This window comes from Nothoprocta perdicaria, unplaced genomic scaffold (assembly GCF_003342845.1).
Source record: "Nothoprocta perdicaria isolate Ctin4 unplaced genomic scaffold, notPer1 scaffold_289, whole genome shotgun sequence".
Taxonomy (NCBI): domain Eukaryota; kingdom Metazoa; phylum Chordata; class Aves; order Tinamiformes; family Tinamidae; genus Nothoprocta; species Nothoprocta perdicaria.
The window spans coordinates 508,320-528,803 of record NW_020455520.1 but is presented as its reverse complement, the minus strand read 5'-3'; the positions used below and the strand labels follow the sequence as shown (position 1 = coordinate 528,803).

Sequence of the window (20,484 nt, the reverse complement as noted above, 5' to 3'; positions counted from 1 at the left end):
TTCTGTTATGTTGATAATGGGAATATAATAGTGCAAGTTATCACCTGAGACATTTAACCCAATAAAGCATACCGGAGTCACTGGAACTTGCATTTAAACAGCTGATAAAAGAAAACTAAATGCTCTACACAGCRGGGTTTCTCTATTTGCAGGGAAATAATGTTAACAATAGATATGCTTGTTTAAGTGGCTCTTGTAGAAGGAGTTTGTGGGAGAGATCAAGTCACCAACATCCTTTAATCAGGGGCCAGATCCAGGAGCACTTTGCCCAGTGAATGGAAGCAGGACAATCATCCCTTTTCGGTCCTGGACTCCATTCTGTGCCAGCATGACTGAAACTTCTGCTACTCAGACGCCTGAACTTGCACAAAACTTCAGCTGGATGCAGTATAAGGGGCAGATCACTAGAGGTCTGACTAAATCAGACTAGGTGCAATCTGGTGATCTAAAGAAGGCAGAGACTATGAGAGACTATCAGATTTCTGAGGCTCTGCTGCTCTAGGTCTGCTTCTTTGCAGCACCCTGAATAACGTTACCACCTGCTGACTGATCTCACCCTTCCGTTGCTGATGACAGCCCTCTGCCCCTTCTTCAGCTTCAGAACCTCTCTGCAGTAGACAGCATGGGACAGAATAAAATCCACCTTGGGAGATTCATAGGCTTCTTTGAATATATTGATATCCATACCCTGAAAGAAAAATTGACATGAAAGAGGAAGAAAATTACATCCATGATCTCTTCTTTAAAGTGTTTCCTTGTTTACTTACAAAAACATCTCTACAGCTTGCTAAAATTTCTCCTCAAGGCCCTGTTCTTTGTGGTGTTAACTAGCTCCTGCCTGTCACTCTGAAACATTAGCACAACTTCTGATGCAAGGGGCAATACTTCGTTCTTCTGCATTAAATCTTCACAGATAATTTTTAAGCCTCATTTGAGACATGTATTTTTAKTTTTATTCTTAAATAGATCATGAGCTTGAACTTTTTTCTTCATACCCAAGGGAAAAAAAAGACTCATTTTAACAGACCTCTGAACCTGCATTCCTTTTGATTCTTTAAAGTTGTGTAGCTTTGATGTGAAAGAGGATTTACATTTATTGTTGTAGTTCATTAAACTTAACCTCTCAGAGAAAAAAAAAGCAAACAAAATAAAAYAGTGTTACTGCACTGCTACTTTCCGTAGTACTTTTCCGTGGGAACAAGCTATACTAAGATGCTCATTCGAAGCAGCAGCAAAAGCTCACATTAGAAGAGCCACCCTCGCAGGCACCAGAAACATGCTTACCCCAACTGCAAAGTCTAAGACGTCAGCTCCTGCCTCAATTGCCGCTGCGTTTTCTTCCTTTGCCAGTTTGGTGATGAAGTTCTTGGCATTATTTGAAGTTTGAGTCTGCAGAGCTGCCCAAATGGCCTTTGCAAAGAGCATATTCTTGCTGTTTGGATCTTCGCTGGGGTTATTAATCATGCTGATTCGGACATTATTGCTGGATTTCTATGTTTAGACACACACGGATTAGAAAAGTTTCAGGTATGTTTTATACAGGTATGTTTTATACAAGAAGAATAATACATTTCAATAAGATCTATCGCAAAAGCTTTGTATTTCTTAGCATGAAAACCAGATTCCTGTTGGGTAAGTGACAGCACAAATTAAAAGGACAAAATACTAATTTAACTCAAAATATTTAGTCTACATATGGGCACCACTGTAACAGGAATCTTTTAGATAGCACTGTGTTTGTTTGTCACATAATAAACAAAAGACCATGACCATCACTCAGAGATCTGGCAAACCAACGTTGTAGGATAAAATATTTCTGCTTACAATTCAATTTCTGCAACAAGAGACAAATCAGAGAGCAGTGCTCATGTTCATCTCCAAACCAGATGAGAAATGGGGACTAAAGAGCATCTTTCTTTACTGCATTAGTGGAGGGCTGAGAGGGGATTCTGTCCAAGCAGGTCAGGGATGTTCCAGCCCCTACAGACAATGTAAAGCTGGAAAAATAGAATGCTGCAAGGAAAACTAATCTCTCTTGCATCATAAGACAGGAACAAGCATAATCCTATGTTTCTCAAGCCTTTCCCCATTGCTTCATTAACACTGGTACACTTTGCAAGCATCACCTACCTGATGCTTAATTGCATCATACAACAATTGCCTCCCTGAAGGTTTATCGAAATCACCAACAATCCAAAAAGTAACAGGTCTAACGAAAGAACTGTCTGTAGGAGGAAAAAAAAAAAAAGATATTTGAGGTAGAGGGAAGGAGAGCTTCAGTTTCTCCTCATTTGGATGAAAATAAGTATGAGCATGCACAGATTTGGGGGGGAAATAAAGTGGAATGATGACATAGAAAAGATGGAGATGCAACTCAGCTATGAAGCCTGGTAGGACAAAAATAGTAGAATTCTATTAGGTTTGATTTCCCTTTTCACACAGAAAACCCATAGAGTACAGCATGCATTTTTGTTTCTAAACTGCTTTGCTGTTTTGCTACCTATTCAATTTAGAAAGTATAAAGGAACTTTTAAGTTAATTATAGGTTCCTGCTAGGGTACAAACATTTTTCTCCATGTTGATGCTGTTAGCTCCCAAAATCAGTTTTGTACAGAGAAAAAGTGCGGAAGCAAACATGCATTTAAAAAGCTTTCTTATTTCCTGCTGGTTCTAAAGCCAAACTTATAAAGGAATTGGAAAATTTCCAGAACAGTAATGTAAGAAATGCTAAAGTGTAAGTTACCATAGATTTCCTTGGAAGACATTCCTGGTCAAAAAGCAGAAAGGAAAGAAAGGGAAAGGAAAGAGACATTAAATTTTTTTAGTAATCCCAAAGTTTATCAAAAAGGTGGACAACACTGCACTAGCATAACTGAATCACTGAAAATCAGTTTCAACAGGCAGTAAGTCTGTGTTACTTTATTAGAATTAGCTTTGATACTTTTTAAAAATAGATTGATGCTATATTTGCATATGTCAGCATTAACTACATGTCGCCAGTTTCATACTATACCATGAAGGCATCAAAATCTGCCATGCCACTGGCTTGGATGCTGACAGTTTTTGCCGTGTCCCTGTTCAAACCCCAGCAGGCCAGCACTAGCTCAGTAATGCTGCTGAGTCAACACCACATTTACCTTTCCTGTTATTTGAGAAGATAAATATGCTTCAACATTACTGTAATCAGATACCAGCTACTCAGTATCTTAAGTCACAGAAGGGACAACGAGCCCAGAACTGGCAAGCCCTGGGATTGCAAACTAGTGCCTCTCCACAAAGGGAAATGGTTGACTGACAAGATGAAATCAGCAGAGATCAGGAAGCAGAGTAAATTAAGCTAATCAAATTAGCCAAATTCACATTCTGATCGTGTGATTACATCCTCCAGAAGGTTAACAAATGCCTATATGCAAATAAACAAATTCCTATTGAATTTTCATGGGAGTGGCAGCTGCTCTACCTCTCCAGGTTCAATACTTCAGAAGAAGCAGCACTTTCAAATGAGCATATGGAAATGTGGGTTTAATTAACAGTCTACACAGGGGAAAGCAAGACACATGCTTCAATTTAAGTGACTGAATATAAAGCAAGGGTAAATACAAGACAGAGCAAGGGTAAATACCAGACACAGCAATGGGAACATTTAAGGCAGTGCATGCAGGTGGCAGTGCCTTGAGATAATATAGGGGGAAACTTGCAAAAGCCTGGCAAAGAACACCGAGCCAGAAACAAGGGAAACCGGTTCAAAAACCAGCACGTTATTTTCGYTTCTTACTTGAAATGGGTATAGACAAGGACTGATTCAACATAAACTCTATACAAATTATGTCTGTGCATTTCCTAGAGTGAGCAGCACAGCTGAGTTTTAATAGTTAAGGGGACTTTGTATATAAACTAAGAAAACAGTACTGTCATTGACAAAGCAGTACATGCATAGGAGTGGTAAGAACAGCACAGACCTGACTAGCAGTTGTCTTACATAAAACACATTAAGTTTCTTCTGACTGCAAATAACCTTTAGTAACTTTGAATTATGAGGCAAAGGGTTGGAATCCCTGTACCTGCAGGATCAGAGTTTGCACTGCTGCGTTTTGGTAGCCTTAGGCAATGTGGCATAGGTTTGGGTGGGACTTCACTACTCACAGAAGGTTACACGTTTTTAATGAGGAGAATATTCTTGTTCATGTAGATGCTAAGCCCTACAAAAGTCTATTTTTAATACCTGAATGGCACCATTGTCCACAGATCTGAACAAGGTTCATGGTTTAAGTGCACTTAGTATTGCATGCAAGCTCTGAAACACACATAAAAAATACATCTGGGCTCACAATCTACCACAGATGTTACCTTTCTTTGTTAAGTAGGTCATGCTGTTCGCCACAGCAGCTGTCTTGTCTTTGGATTCCAATGTAGTGAATCTAGCATAGTCATCCACGTAAAAGTTATCTAGAGAGACAGGATGAGAGAGAAAGTATTAGATGCCAAAGCAAACTATTTACTTGCGAAATGAAAGAAAATCGGCAGTACTATCAGAATATCAAGTCACATTATTATTAATAGCTAATATGTTGAGGAACTTGTTGCTCCATAAGTTATGCTAACATACAAAATTAGCTATATGGCATTCTCATAATGGAGAGGTCAGTTATTTGAGTCTGGCGAGTTAATTTTGTAAATACACATTCAAAAGTCTGCTCTATTACTATGCTTCAACCAACTCAGGAAAGGTCATTACACATCATTACCCAAGTGCATCTGCAGTCCTGCTGTTATTCTGCAGAGCCTCTGCATTGGATGTTATTACTTAACATTTCTAATAAGTTTTTCTAAAATATATGGCACAACAAATCCTCAGTGATTCCAAAGATRACTGTCTACTTCTGCTTGAAAGGTCAGAAATAAGGAACAAGCTGCTGCTTTACTACTCATGGCTTTTTTAGTGTCACTGTTCCCTCAATTTCATGAGTCAAATTCCCCTGAAGAAGTCCCTTGGGGTACAAACAGATACTTCAGGTGTAACACACAGGTGTTCAGGTGTAACACAGCTAAAAGCATCCCTTACTCATTGCTGTCAAATCCAAGTACTCTCTATCAGACATTAGGATCCTTGAATTGATTCTGGGAACAACATTAGGTTGGTTCATGATGTATTCAACTACATCTTGATCATTAGATAATTCACCCTGAAGGAAAGAAGAAAGAAAAAGCAATTCTGATTATGTCACATGTATGTTTACCTTAAAATTGACCTGAAAGTCCCTGAATGTTATACACATGACAACTTATGTAACTAGTTAAAAGTCAGAGTTCTCTCTGAGGTGACAGTTGAACCCCGTACCTACCAAGTACACGGCTCGCTGGAAGATGCTTGTGGTTTCCAGGATTTTGTGCATTGTCACCGTTTCTAGGTCATCAGGATCCAGCTGATCTCTTTGGAAAGGCATCCCATTGAACAGCACAACAGGGAGAGGACCGACACCTGTCTGCTCATAGTAACTTCTTGCTGCCTAATACAGTGAAAGGAGGAACTTTACCACGTCAGCCCCTTACTACAACAAGGGTTCACCTTTCTATTATAGCCACCAAAGTCCATTTTTATCACACCAAGATGTCTTTTCAGGTTCTATGTAACACATACTGGATACAAATTTTACACAATCATACACTTTCTGTATCTTACAATGTCCTTCTCTTTCAGTTTCAAAAAACAAAGAGTTAGTTATATTAAAGAAGTGCATATAGCTAGGCATCACACTAGCAAAATAGTCCACTAAACACTAAACTCGCAGTTAAAAAAAAAAAAAGGCATGGTATGAAACCAATTATGGARCCATTAGCATTTGTAACATAAGATGGGGGAAAGTGATTTGCTCTGCTTCTTCTCATCAGTGAACAGAACAGCAATCAGTTCTTGTTATATAAAATATACATGTGTGTGTCTATATTATGTGTGTCTGTGTCAATGCATATATGTGTATATAAGCTTTATACTAAACATAAGTATTAAAATACTATTAAAATTCATCTCAGTATGACAACAAATTAGATACTTGTTTACTAAATAAGAGAATTGGAGCAAGAAACTGTATAGAGTTTTTGCAAAATGGTATTGATGGAAAAGTAAAAAAAAACTTTTTAAAGTAAAAAATGTTTTCACACACATTTCACCTTTTTTCTTACCTTTCTGTTTTGATCATAGGCAGAATCAATTCCCAGAATGCTGTTCACTTCCACATACGGATACTGTTGCTCCAGAACACTGACCACATGCTCCACTCTCAGCCGATCTCCTGTTTTCACTTTGTTGTATATCTGGGAAGGGGACACAAATACTTGTTTGCAGCTGGAACTGAAAACCACCTCTCCTTAACAAAGGTAAGTTAACATATCACCTGTAGACAAGGTTTTGACAGACGGATATTCAAAACAATTCCTATTTATTAACAGCTTGCAAATACATAGCTAAAAGTTACTAAGTGCTTGTAGTTCTGAAACCTACCTTGCTTTACCTCATAGTTATTCCAGTCAGATTGAAAGTGSGTAAGTGTTAAGGATTTCTTGAAATAACAACGTGTATCTTTAATTACAAAAGTTATTTGGGCAAGAGAAGTAGTGCTCAGATGAGAAAAAAACAAACCCTCAAGCACATCAGAAGTGTCACCTCCTCCTTGCAAAGCAAGGCACATGCTTATGAACAATACAACATACCCTATCTCTAAAGCATCTCACTAATTTTGTTTCTCCCTTGAAAGCACGAGATTTACTTCTGAATTACAACTATATATATGTATCTATATAAAATGTCAATAATATAATGAAAAAATGTTCTTCAAATAACCAGAAATGTAATGTTACAGTATGCCCATCCTAAAGATTTATGCAACTATGTCAAACTACAAATGAAGTACAAGTGAAAATGAATTTACTAGTACCTTTTCTAYCCTTTTATGTTGCAAGACTAGGTGGCAACAACTGTTCACTATAACTTTCTTCAACTAACTACTAAAGGGACAGAATAGTTTAGAAGTCGTATTAGCAGAACAAWGAAACAGGTCGGATCAAAAAACTTACAAAAGTACAAATGTTGCATTTAAATMTGGTATCACCTGTTAAAATTCTGAAGTACCCTGAATACCATTAAAGTCAAAGYAGAAAAATACTTTTTCCCATTACCTACATGAACAATCTATCATTTACAACAAATAAGAAAACTATATTTGCTTTTAAATGAATACTTACAGACATAACTGCCTGGAAAGCATAATTATTATCCATTTCTTGTGCCACATAATTGTACGCCCTAAGAAGGGCAACACCAGCATCCTGAAGTCCATCCACATCATCTGAGTCATTAAGCACAAAGACTAGTCCTATCCTGCAATCAAACAAACCCCCAGATCATGAACCTATTATGCCAACAGGTACTCTACTCTCCACACAAGTCAGCCACGATCTTTCTCTCAAGCAAAGGTTTCTTTTCTTTTTTAATACATTGATAAGATTTTGAACAGTGTTAAGGTATCAGAATTACGACGTACAATCTCTGGCAGGKAATCTGTCAGAATTTTGCCTTTCATAACTTCTTTCATCCACTGTGCTCACATTTAAGTAACTTTTGGGCTGTTGAAAAGACCAATTTTTTTTTTAAATCTGTTTTGCCACTAGCAAAAGCTTTACTCAAAACATTTTAAAGGACATTTACAAAATGCCCTTTCCTATCAGCAATACAAAATACCTAAAATTTCTGTAGTGTCCTAATAGCAAGTATTTAAAAACTGCAAAGGTCACAAAAATGAAACTTACCAAGAAAAGTCAAAACAAAACCCCCAAACATAGTATTACCTCAGTGGGATGTGGTTACTGAGGAACATCTCTGCCACATTAAACAATTCTGCTGTAGTCTCATGAACAGGATCTACTATCAGCACCTGCACATAAATTGCAAATGAAAGGTTTCTGTTCCCGTAAGTCAATACATTGGCTTTTAAATAGAGATAGAYCATTCATATTCATACTCATACTCATAACATAGATTTACTAATGATCCCATTTTATTCACTGACAGGGACATGAGACCCACTAAGTTTTTCCTAAACTCTTTATGTCCGAAGTCATTATCAAAGCTGCTCTGTCTAAACAGCTTCTTTACCCAGAACAGGCTATGTTCTTTTCATGCCTTTACCTTGACCTCAGTATGCCCTAGATTTTAGGTGTCTGTCTCTGAGCATATCAAAATGTTCCCCATGGAGAGCTTCACACCCCCCTTGCCAGAGCGCCTGAAAACCACATTGCTCTGCCTAGCCCTTCTGGAGGGCCGATCCTGCAGGGCATTCTCACAGCGAGGTTTGTGCTCAAGAGCAAAACCCAGACAGAAGTGGGTCCTTTAAAATGAAGTTATGGCCCATTATTCAGATRAAATATTGCTTTTATATTAAATAATTTCAGTGTTAAAAGCATGATCATCGTAGAAGGATATGGTGGCCTTCACGTGGCTACTGCAATAGAGGCCAGAGAACTACATTCAGTAATCTCTGAATCTCAGTCATAAGTTGGCAATATAGTTAGAACTTAATCTTCTTAGAAAAGCATCTTAACTCCATCTTTAAGTGATACAGAATGCAACATATACGTMTGCAAGTGTCAAAAGCTCATGCCATTGCTGTTAAGAAAAAAAAAGCATTTCATTTCTRATCAGAACACATCACTTACAAAATTATGGAAGTTTTTCCTGATTTGTCTGATCACTCCTGGAAACGTGGGACGCAGAAGTTCTTGCACACTGGAAGGCCAGGAATTGTACCGGCTGTCAAGCTCAAGATTGTTGATCCACTAAAGAGAAATAAAATAAAGCCACTTAAATGACCGAGTCTTCCTGCCCAAGTTTCAAATACTAAAACATTTTAAAATCAGGCACTATATTGAGCCCTATATGAACAAAAAGTTAAACTGTCCGAAGAGTTAATTGCATTTAGAACACAGCACTTGTTTTCCCAACTGCTGCTCCTTTTTCTTCTCTGCAGTTTCATATTTGATTGTGCGGTGAAAAATAAAAGTTCCCCTGACAGCTTAAGAACCTGTTGCTCAAAAATAAATGAAGCATTTCGTATATAAACCATACGCACTGAAATAGCAGGGCTTCTGATGTCCACAGCGTAGTCTGAATCTGCTGGCTGGATGTTTAACTTCAGAACATTGTGCAAGGAAAGACCCTCAATTCCGAGGCTGTGCAGGCCCTCCATAACACGGGCTTCATTGCGTAACACATCAATCAAGCTGCAAGGAAAAGAAATTGGTTTTTGAATTTTAAAAATACAGCAACTAATTTGCTATTGCCTGAAGTTTAACAGATGGAAAGTATAAACAGAAGTCTGAAGGTCTGTGCATTATTTCTTACCTCTCACCTGTTTCTGTCACAAGGAATCGGAGGTAATTTAAATAAACTTATTTATTATTGTGAGAGAAAAGTGCATTATGTCAACATAACTGTGATACAAAGTTGTAATTTCAGTTCTACAATACTGAAACAGATCTTGACAATGATCAAGTTTTCATATGAAAAATTTACAGAGATTTAGCCTTTAGGAACTGAATATTCTACTGTCCTRAAAACAAACTTGTACCCTGACAGTCCTGGAGAACAAAGTCTTGCTTGTTCACAGAACAGGTCAAAAGAACAGTAGTARGGTGAGGTTCCCTTCTGGTATTTTAGAGTATTTTGGCTTTCATATCAGCTTTGGTAAGAAAAATAAACATTATTTTTTTCCCCTATACTTTTCGATTAAACATTTACAGCTAGTTTAAATACTGTTTTTCAAAGAAGGCTCAAATCTGTCTAAATGACCTCAGCCTTCACGCACAATGATGCAAGATTCTAAACAAGACACAATGGATGTGGAAAAGAAGACATCCCTACCTAAATATGTCCTGAGTGTCTAAATCAATATGTAGTCCGTTGATGAACAGGGCAGAGTCACCTGGCTGTAATCCCAATGTTCCTTTGAAATACTGGAGAAAAAAAAAAAAAAAGTTATTATTGGAGTGCTACAAACAGTATAATTTTAAGAGGTATAACTAACACTGACGGAAAAGAAAACAGTATTTGCATATATAAAAAGACCCTAATACTGTGATGAGGATGGGAAAAGGAAAAAAGAGGAATAATAAGGTAACTGGTAAAGTACCTAGAACAGGAAATCAACCTATAAGCAGGAAGAAGAATTTATATGTTCTTCAAAGATGCAACATTGAAACAGTGGCTCGGCTTTAAGCAAAGTGTAAACTTTTTCACAGAAACATTTTCAAAGTATCGGATTATATTAAATGTGTGAATGTGCTACATAACTTTCTGGAAGTGTTACCTTTTGGTTCTCTTCAATTTCTGTCCTGAGTTCCGAGGAAACAACCGTTTTTGTTATTGCTCTACAGGAATAAAAACAACATGCTGTCAATTTTCACTTCATTTTGCCAAAGTATCCCACTTTTGCTATCTATAAATATATTTAATCTCCTAGTATCAGTAGCTGCAATCAGAAGGACTTGTGTGTTGCAGCCCCATTAGAAAGTAGCTATTTCATTGCTGTTTCTTTAGAAAGCTGCCTAGCATGCTTCAAAAGAAAATAAAAATGTTAACTCCATGCCAGCTGCCTCAGGAAAGAAGCTTTTGATGCCCAGTGTCTAGTTTTACATTAAGCCATAATAAAATTGACCTGATGGCAACATAAACTAAAGTAGAGATCAAAGAGGGAGCAGAGAAGAGGAAGATTTCATAGGTAATTTTGTTGAATATTCTACTGGTCAATACTGAAGAAAAACTGCGCAAGCTCCCCGTTGTAATCATTAGCTGAAGATCTCTTCTGTGCATGTGCTCTGCAGTGTTGCCTCCAGCCAAATGGAAGCTCAGATATTAACCATGCTGCTTGCCAAGTATTCCGCTGAGGAAAACAAGCAGAAAAACACAAAGACAATTTACTAAGGCTTCCCAGCACTCATCATTGAAGTTACCTGGCTTTTGTAGGGAAGTTCTGACTGAGATCTTTCATGACCATCAGAGCATCTACAGGGGGAGCAGCCAAAATGCGGGCAGCAGTCTGAAAACTTAAATCTAGAAATGAAACAGCACAAGTCAAGAGCTGAACTGAAAACAACCCAGTGCACTGCACTGAGAATAAAAGCACTGACAGCACACTTCAGTCATAACAACTTCAGCTTTCAGCATTTCTGCTCATCTGCTCCTTTAGGTACTTTTGGTCTTCTTCCAAATTTAAAACTTTTATAAGATCCCTCTCAATTAGTAATTTCCAAGCTGAACTAATGTGCAATGCCCACAGCTTGCTTCTCTGAGCCCAAACCATCACTGTTTATTTCCCGGTAGTGACAGGAGAATCTACCCTTCACAGGAGGTCTGGGTAGCTTGTTTTACAAGCTGGAAAATTAAACAGTCATCTGCTGGAGATAGGTTCTCTGCAGCTATAACATATTCAGCATTTCTATCKACTCCTTTGCCAGAAGATGAGCAGTATTTTCAACAATCCTGTAACAAGAACTACAGGTGCTTTCCAGGGAAACAAGCTGGAGTTGCATGCAGAAGCTTTGAAAAGTAGCTCAAAATACCTCTTATTGGGTTTAACAGAAACATTAAATTAGTTCTATCTGGGTGGTAGCCAAAATGAGGAAAAATGATTAATTTAAGAAGTGAAAAAAAAAAAAAAAGCCCACAAAACACATGAATGTCACCCTGCTACAAGCAATGGCATTTGCAGAGAATTCAGGAAGATATTTTTACCCATATGGATTTGCAGTACGGTGCAAACAGATTACCTTGTAACTGCCACACTTTCAAAGGTGCCATTTCATTGGTGCTTTCCACAAGGTGCTTTCTGAGCTCCTTCAGCTCCTCCCTCAAGTCAGGGTACAGCTGCCTGAAGGGAGTGTGGGTAAAAAGAGAAAGCTTAGTGGGTTCCTGGAAGCAACTCTGCTGCTAATTCAAAAAAAACAACAAATGAAAAAGAATGCTGCTAAAACACGTGGATAACAAAGCTCTCGGATATTTAATAAAATAATAAGAAGAAAGAGATCGCATCTCTGCGTCAAGTGTTTTGATGAGACAAAGCCTACATCAGAACTTTACATCAGAACCTACATCAGAACTTTACCTTAGTTTGCCAAACAGAAATCCTTGCACTTCATCAACAGGGTCATTTTCATCTATTACTGTAGCGTTAACATCTGTACCTGTAAATGCACAGAGAATACCACTATCACCAATTATTCAGACAGTTCTCAAGCTTGATTGGATTAGTATTGACAAGACCGCCGGAAACAATCTTAATAAAACATTTATACTTGCATACAACTCTTTTAGTTCTCAGATTGCTCTTTTATAACCTAGAATGTGCATCATCCACTTATTTGACAAACTGAGAAAAAATAGCTTTGTCAAATAACCATATAGCTAGAGACAAGCCATTGTTTTCCTTATATTCAGTCTCACTGTGTTCTTCAACAAGGGCTGATGATTCACCAAAATGCATTAAAAATAATACATATACTTTAAGCAGATGGGCCACTGCAGCAACCAGAAAGGAGAAGTTTCGGGTTCACTTCTGCACTCGTACCCAAGGGAAACGAACTGCATAGACAAACCTTGTAGCAGCTGAAAGAAAACAAAGCTGTATTGTTTAGAAGGAAGCTCTCAGAGGTGAGTGGAGATCTCAGAGGTATTCGGGCACTGCAAAGGAATTCACTAGCGCCTCGAAGCTTTCAGGACATACCAGCTTTATAGGGTAGGTGCTATAMCCTATATACGCTCTAAGGTAGGTGCTAAGCTTCACTCATGAGCATAACTCTGATTTAACCTGCTAAATACGTGATAAAAAACAGTATTCAAATAAATTCCAATTCTGAGCTTAATCAACACAAAGAAATCTGTGTAAAACACAATGCAGGTAATTGCATTAGCAGTACCATGCTAAGGTCTAGACCAGAGTTATCGTGCCCAGCACTTTACAAATACAAAAGTCAAGTACTGTGGTAAAAAACACACTTCATAAAAGACACAATCCCAACAGAAAAGGAAAGAGATGACAATGATTTTGATGATTTCAAATTGGTAGAAAGAAGAATACCTGCCACGCAGGCAARCATCCATTGGTATCAGAAGAAATGTAAGATGACCTTTACAAAATTAAGAGTTTGACATTAAAGTAGTTGAAATAAGAATTCACCTTTCACCTGGGTGTCATCCTTGGCCTTATATTCTGTACTCTTAATGGCCAGTTCCACACCATACCCAGAGAGGTAGACTTTTTCTTTACTGGGATTCTGCAACAAAGAAAGCAAACATTATAACACCGTTACTTAATTTTGCTGTGCAAATTAAAAACTGTCATTTCCCAAAGTTAAGGAATCTCAAGTCGGTACTTGAGATTTCCTATACTGGAAACATAAGTAGTAACACATAAGTGAGAAAAAGAAATAATGGGAGTGATTTTGCATTAATGTCCCATAACAAAAAAAAAAAAAAAAAAAAAAAAAAAAAAAAAAAAAAAAAGGAGAGAAATGAAACAAGGAGGCAGGTACACGGTGATTTAAGGGGAAACACGCAAGGTCACTTGATGGAAGATTTTTAAAGTACATACCAGTGATATCACTGTATCAAAATCTGTTGTATAACATACTTAATTCTGAATGCAAGTACTCTTTCCAAAATTGGAAAAAAAAAAAAAAGGAAAGCACTGTTTGCAATGCATGTATAACCTTCCTTTATCAAAGGAGCAAATGTTACTAGGGGTGAAGCTATTGATGCTTTGTCTCACTCAAGCCTGGCTACTGGCTGCTACTTTCACAAGTTTCGGTAACATTAACACAATTTTCAGGAAAAGAAGTTAAACAACAAGTTTTTCAGACCATTTAAAACATAAACATCAATCCAGTGGTTATGGGAAATTTGAGGAAGAGAGATGAAAACACAGAGAAGTTAYGGGAGGACTGGAGATGGAACCCCCACAGAATCAATGTCTTTCATTTGAAAGGGGCACCTTAAGGTTGATGTTTGCTGTTCATATTCAGGTAGTTTTAAGTGGTCTAACTATGGAGAGAKCTGAATATATGAGGGGGAGATAAGTGGTATCTATTCTATAATCAAAGACACATTGACCAACATTTTCTTAGGTAGAAATTAAGTGGAGTTTCACTCTGAACTTGTAAAATCCAATGTTCTTCTCTTTTAAACAACCAGGGAATTGTAAATACTTTATAACCCTCGGCTGGGTGCTAAAGGAAAATAAACTGAGTAATTCTGAAGAACGATCAAGCAACAACACATTACCTAAATACAMATATAAAGAAATCACAYGTTACCTAAATACAAATATAAAGAAATCAAACTCAAGTCCTTTTCCTTTTCAAACCGTGGCTACAAACTCTACGCCAAACGCTCATGTAACACAGCACAAATACACTTACAGCGACATAGTGCCTGAGGACGTAGGCGATTTCCCCTGCCCTGGCCTTTGAAACGAGCAGCTGGTGGGAGCGGTAGAACTCCTGCGTGCCGATCTCGGCGTAGAGAATGACCACGGGGCCGTCGGCGCTGGACGCGGGGTGCCTGTGGTCCCCTCTGAACACAAACGGCCTTGGCCTGCGGGTGCAGAGGCAGCRTTAGCACCCGGCACTCGCAGCAGCTCCGCTCCCGAGGCGAGCGGCAGACGTCCTCCTGCCGTAATTCTAATCTAACAAGCCCTATATTTTCAGTCAGCTTTTTATCAAATCAGAGGCTCAATATTAATAAACAAATAAATAAATAAAAAGAAAGAAAGGCTAACAGCAAATATTCCAGACATTCACTTTCAGTATTGCCTTGAACCAGGGCTTAAGCTACAAACAGAGTGAAGGAGAAGGCTGTTTGAAACTTCCATTTAAAAATCTTTTCTAAAATACAGTGATATTCCCACTGACTCAGACGAATAGGCAGGAGCTGTGCACATGAGCTACTGATGCCACAAGACTGTGTGCAAAGAGGAAAGAAAATCMTTAAGTTTGGAAAAAGAAACCTTCCAAGATTACTTGAAAAATAAACTAARATTTTAAGTATTTGTAAGAGGAATTATATTTTACAGTTTCTGTTACTGAAAGTTACACTCAAATTCTGCTATTTCTCTTGTAAAAAACAGTACAATTTAAAGCTTCATTAAGGCAGCTAATGCTCTTTATTWAAAAAAAAGAAAAAAACACTAAAAGACTAATTACTGAGGGTTTCTTTTTAAGTTTCTTTCTCATTCTAACTTTAATAAATTTGCAATAAGAAGTTCAAAAGATTAGCATGTATTTTGAAGAAATCTGAAATGGAAATATGTTGTATATTGCATATTATGTGTTCCCTTCATTAACTTAGAGAAAATTACACAGGAAAAATATTATCTATTGCTTTAAATCATTCATAAAATTATACCTATTCTGTTGACTTACATTTTCATATGCAGCCCAAATCTTTCCATTAATTCTCTTTAATTCACTTAAAGGTTTTACACGTTTCTTATAATTACCACTATTTTTTAACACTTTGCTTCTGTGCACTTTCAAGGCCTCCCTCTTCCTGACAGATTATCAGAGTGCGAGGGATAAGAAAAATATCATTCTAATTTGGATTAATAACACATAAGACCGTGACTCCCGTATAAGAAAAGAGCAGTATAAACTGGAACTGAAGAATGCAGRAACTAGTAGTTTACTCATACCTCGCTAGAGCAGTAAATGTAGCTAGGCTCATTCTGAGGAGCTAACACAGCAACAGAAAGCGGGTACCTTTCTGATGCCGTCTGCAAAAGGCTCCCCAGAGAGTCAAATTCACACGTCTTCTCTCCATGCACCACGAAGAAGAGGCTGCAGCCCTCCGGGGGGGGTTCATCTGCTGCTATCTGAATTAAAGAAGTTGTAACAAAGAAGGTTGAATGTTTTCCCTCGGAACAAGTAAATCTGGCACTAATACAACTCTACAGCAATACAGTAATATCGATCTCCTGCTTGAATTTCCTAAATTCTAAACCAATGCTTCTTTCCTATCTACTACATAATCTAAGTGCAAGGCAAAAATACAAAATTAAAAATTAAGCGCCAACATTAATAAACATTACTTTCCAGCCTCTTGCTATTCCCCAAAATATCTGCTACAGACTTAAAAAGGGGACAAGGGCAYTTCTGGGCTTTGTGATTTTTTTTCCAGTACTTATCGGAAAGCTCTGTATTTGTTAAGCAGTAAATGACAGTATGATTCAAAATTAAAAAGAAAGATAACTTCTACTATTATTCAAAAAAAAAAAACACTATAATATGAGACAACTTGCACTGAACTATATGATATTCCATGCTTTTTATTTTATTTTTTTAAGAACTGTCTATAGCTGTTCCTTTTATTTAAAGCCGTGTCTCAGCTGTATCAAAGCGGGTTGCTCTTTAAACAAAGTTGAGAGCTCACTGCAGTATGAAATGGAGGCATTTACCTTCTTTATAGAAAGGGTCAAATAAGCTTGTTTCCATTTCACTAACGGAAGTCTCAGAAGTAAAATAGCAGCAGGGATTTTCCAGCACTGACTAGTGCAACAGCCAGCAAAGACACACAGACATTTCAAAACTGCAATTCTTCAGKCACCTCTGAACAGATGAACTGTTGGCAGCCACTGAAATCCGTATGGGGCAAGGCACATTAGCTCAGCTCTGCAGCACATCCGTCTGCTCAAGACTTTTGACACCCTGCATGTTTTTCTGACACTGCTGCCTCCTCGTCCTTCAGGCCTGGGTAACATTTGCAAAGCATTTGAGGATCTCCACTGGGCTGCACTGACCTGTTGAAAAGCTTGAACTGCTGCAGAGTAAGAGCGTAACGACAAGGAGAACTTCAGCAAATTCTGCTGCAGAGGCGACAGGTTCCGGCTGGCTATTTTCAGCATCTCATGGTAAAAGGCATAATCACTACCTGGGAAGTCAGGGCACAGAGGTTAATCCTGTCCGAAAGCCTGGAGCACTCCACAATACAAACACTAGTGAAATGAGTTCTCCATTGATTTTTACAATGCTTGCTAATGGTCTTTACAATAGTCTTGCTAATACAACGCAAGACCAAACACTTGAATGCATTTTTCAACCATGCCAATTATCAGCCATGGCTCCGAGATTACAAGAGCTTACCATCATGTTGAGATGCTTTAATATTCTGACTTGCTTCCACAAAATTCCAGAATCTTTCTTGACCTTCTTCTGATAAAAACTCACTGAATAAAAAGAGGGGAAATAGCTAGATCTATGAAGTGTCTCCAAACTACAAATTTTATGCTTCAGAGAACTTTACAGAAAGTTAACTCCTACCATCTGCTTTCCCATATCAAAAACCAACCGTTACTAGACTAAGCAGTCCAGGAAAGCTAAAATATCAAGTGAAATAATAGTTGCAGGCCAGGACAAACGCCTGCTACGTGACAGAAGCTCATGAAGCACTTAGCAAGCTCTCAGAGTAAAGAGCACCCAAACACAGTCCTGTGCGTGTCGGGACCTCTTCTCCCAAAGGGATTTCTTCAGTAACTACATTTTATGAGAAACACAGAACATTTTCTTTAGTTCATTGTAACTATAGTTTGGCTTTTTTTTTTTTTTTTTAAATAAGTAAACACAAATTCACCTCACAAAGCTGTAAATCACCATACATTAAGCATATGGCTGTATGTACACAGTCATAGATACATAAAGTAATTCTCCAACCATTACTAACAACACGCGCTTTACCACGTCCTATCACAGGCCATGCTAAAGGATTGTTTGCTCTAAATATCAGGCAAGTGTTGAAAATACACTTTATTATACAATACAATATATTGTATTTGTCACTTCCTGCTCCTCGGGCACGCTTCCTTTCCCGTGCAGGCCTATGAGCTTTTCCTCAACACACACACCCCATTATCAAAGATTTTAGCGCTGGCATTGTCATCTGACCACCAAAGCCTGCCACCCAACTGAAGGAAACCCACTAACATTCAATTGTTTTCCCATCACCCAATCTGGAAATACATTCTGTGAGATCTGTGATAGTGTAGGGAGAATTTCCTATAAGTCAAAGCCCTTAAATAATACAAAAACAAACAAACAAACATAGACAACAGATTTTACAAAGACATTCCCAAATTCCCRTTCCTGAATCAGTATATTGGGAAATGAAATTGCAGGGGATCCTAAAGCACCAAGTTGACAAGCAATGAAAAACAAACAGTCCAAACTTTGTGTGCAGAATCGTGCACAGTTTCCCCATACCTGTTTACACAAACTCTGTATTCAGAATGTTATTTTATSGGCAAATCGCAGTACAAATTGAGATGTTTTGCCTGTATGCATTTTAACGTGACTATTTATTTCCTCAGTTTTAACATCATCTGGTTTTTGTTCTTCAAAGCAAGAAGTCTTTAACAGCAAAGAAAACATTTTCCCGAGGTTCACTTGCAAAACTCTTAACAACTAACTTAACGTAAGGTAATCAATACACCTCTCACATGAACAAAGTTAAACTGAAACTTCAAACTGAGCCAAAGCTATGCAAGCAACAGGTGCATATCAAAATTTACAGCCATCAGTGAAGTCAGAAATCTCTTATTATGGAAACCTACAAGAATACGATAGACCTCTGTATCCCATGCTAGGATGTAAAACCTTGTGAGGCAATAAAATACCTGCTTTTAGCCACAGAGAGAATGCATTATTTTATCCTTTAAGGGCATTCTGATTTGTGAATGAAAACAATAGCACACGTACCTAGTTTCAAGTAATAAAGGAGTTGAAGACCACTTTGTAGTTAGAGATGTTGTCACAGCCTTAGAATCCCCTTTGACAAGTGAAGAGCTGAACCAGATTGCAAGGATTGCAATAAATATTCCCATTTTATAGAAAAAGACTAAAAAAGATGGAAGAAAAAAATGTTAGTCTCATATTGTTTCTTTTTAAAAATAATCTCAGAATATCCACGTATATTATGGCCTATTGAAGATTGAGCTGCCTAGTTTATGCAGTAAATCAATGGGATAATGCCAGTATCTTCGATTTTTAAGCCCTGGAGGAACTATGAGTGCACAACAAGGAGTGAGGATTCTAAGATCATACTCCTGAGCTGTAATCAAACCTAAAGCGATTTCAGTTTCCTACATATTTGTCCTTTCAAATAAACGCATTTAGCTGCTGGGACTCTCACATCACATACTACTTGCCTCACGAAGGGGTGTTACAAACAGCTCGTTATTTCAAATTAGGTGGAAGCCCAACCCCCTATTTGCTTTGGACATTGGCTTTCGGACTCTGCCTTTGCACAGACCTGTGAGCTGAGGTACTCACCGGTGTCAGGAGGAGGAGGAAGGTCAAGGCTCCTGGTCAGCCCTCCCGGCTCAGCTCCGCACAGGCTTCCTCGCTGGGGAATKAAGAAACAAGCATTTCTGGGAGGCGCTAAATACCCCCAACCCTAGAAGCTGAAAAACGAAGGCCAGCGGATGAATGAAGGCAGACTCAAATGACACAACTTACTGAGAGAAATGGACCAAAAAGAAAAAGAAAACCCCACATTTCTTCTTTACCCGTCACCGTACCCTTGTCCTTGCTTGTCTGCCTTTCCTCTGACCTCGTCCCCACAGTGCAGCTTGGGGGGATTTCCCTGCCCCGCTCCTGAACGCGAATGCTGCCGCTGCCTTTCCGTTTCACTCTTCAAACACTAAAACTCTCCTTTATTCATTGACCRGGATATATTTACCGCACTCCCAAATACACGCACAGCCACTCCCTCACTTTTTATTTTCTGAATCAGTCAACTGCAACAAAAAACCTCTCAAGGGTTTACTTGTGATACTCAAGTATAACGCAACTGATGTCCTGCAGGGACCTAACTTGTGCTTTTCCTTCATGTTTCTATGTAAAAATAACCTTTGTATACATTATATATCTGTAGCTGTAACAGCCTTTGTATACATTATATATCTGTAGCTGTAACAGCCTTTGTATACACTATATATCTGTAGCTGTAGGTCTTCATAAACAGAGATATGAGACTTCCACTATTCACTTTAGAAATTAAACTATTCCAGCTCTGTGCACAAGCACTCATTCCCCCATTGTTTTTCTCTCTCTCTTTATCTCTGCATCTTTCCCTTTGCAATARAAATACAGATATTGCGTTGTGGAAGATGCCAAGCGGCGCGCGGAGCCGCCGGGCTCGCGTGCGCGGCGGGAGCGAAGCGGGGCACCGTGGGGCGCCCGGAGCCCCGGTCGGGGTGCCTGGAGCAAGGCCGCCACTTCGAACGCCTCAGGGACGGGACCGGCCTCTCCCGCTAGGCCTGCGCCACCCCAATTCCCGCTACAGAGCTAGCACCGGGAGCAGGAGCCAGGCGCTCGCCACGGGCCTGAGCCCGGCTCTGCAAACGGCAGAGCCCGGGAGCGGCCGAGGAGCGCGGGCGGCCCTGCACGCCG

General features: G+C 38.7%; 2 protein-coding genes across 3 annotated transcripts in view; one reads left to right on the top strand and one right to left on the bottom strand.

The window, feature by feature from the left end:
* The window catches only part of UGGT1 (UDP-glucose glycoprotein glucosyltransferase 1), a 34,483-nt gene extending 15,011 nt beyond the window's left edge, over nt 1-19,472 (bottom strand). The window contains exons 1-24 of one of the 2 annotated variants that reach the window (XM_026041578.1): nt 19,363-19,472; nt 18,790-18,928; nt 17,182-17,264; nt 16,839-16,969; nt 15,802-15,914; nt 14,464-14,638; nt 13,224-13,320; nt 12,153-12,231; nt 11,818-11,918; nt 11,002-11,101; nt 10,359-10,419; nt 9,914-10,005; nt 9,123-9,273; nt 8,710-8,829; nt 7,843-7,928; nt 7,240-7,375; nt 6,181-6,312; nt 5,343-5,507; nt 5,063-5,183; nt 4,348-4,446; nt 2,744-2,767; nt 2,131-2,225; nt 1,285-1,491; nt 557-688 (exon numbers count right to left, since the gene is read on the bottom strand). In XM_026041578.1, coding sequence (XP_025897363.1) covers nt 557-688; nt 1,285-1,491; nt 2,131-2,225; nt 2,744-2,767; nt 4,348-4,446; nt 5,063-5,183; nt 5,343-5,507; nt 6,181-6,312; nt 7,240-7,375; nt 7,843-7,928; nt 8,710-8,829; nt 9,123-9,273; nt 9,914-10,005; nt 10,359-10,419; nt 11,002-11,101; nt 11,818-11,918; nt 12,153-12,231; nt 13,224-13,320; nt 14,464-14,638; nt 15,802-15,914; nt 16,839-16,969; nt 17,182-17,264; nt 18,790-18,914 — 2,625 coding nt within the window. In that variant the 5' untranslated portion in view covers nt 18,915-18,928; nt 19,363-19,472. The remainder of the gene's footprint in view (nt 1-556; nt 689-1,284; nt 1,492-2,130; nt 2,226-2,743; nt 2,768-4,347; nt 4,447-5,062; nt 5,184-5,342; nt 5,508-6,180; nt 6,313-7,239; nt 7,376-7,842; nt 7,929-8,709; nt 8,830-9,122; nt 9,274-9,913; nt 10,006-10,358; nt 10,420-11,001; nt 11,102-11,817; nt 11,919-12,152; nt 12,232-13,223; nt 13,321-14,463; nt 14,639-15,801; nt 15,915-16,838; nt 16,970-17,181; nt 17,265-18,789; nt 18,929-19,362) is intronic. The other variant, XM_026041577.1, reaches the window with a different exon arrangement.
* Nucleotides 19,473-19,556: 84 nt separating this feature from the next.
* Nucleotides 19,557-20,484, top strand: part of SAP130 (Sin3A associated protein 130) — a 20,163-nt gene continuing 19,235 nt past the window's right edge. Inside the window, exon 1 of the mRNA XM_026041599.1 lies at nt 19,557-19,606. Within this exon, the coding sequence (XP_025897384.1) occupies nt 19,557-19,606 (50 nt within the window). The remainder of the gene's footprint in view (nt 19,607-20,484) is intronic.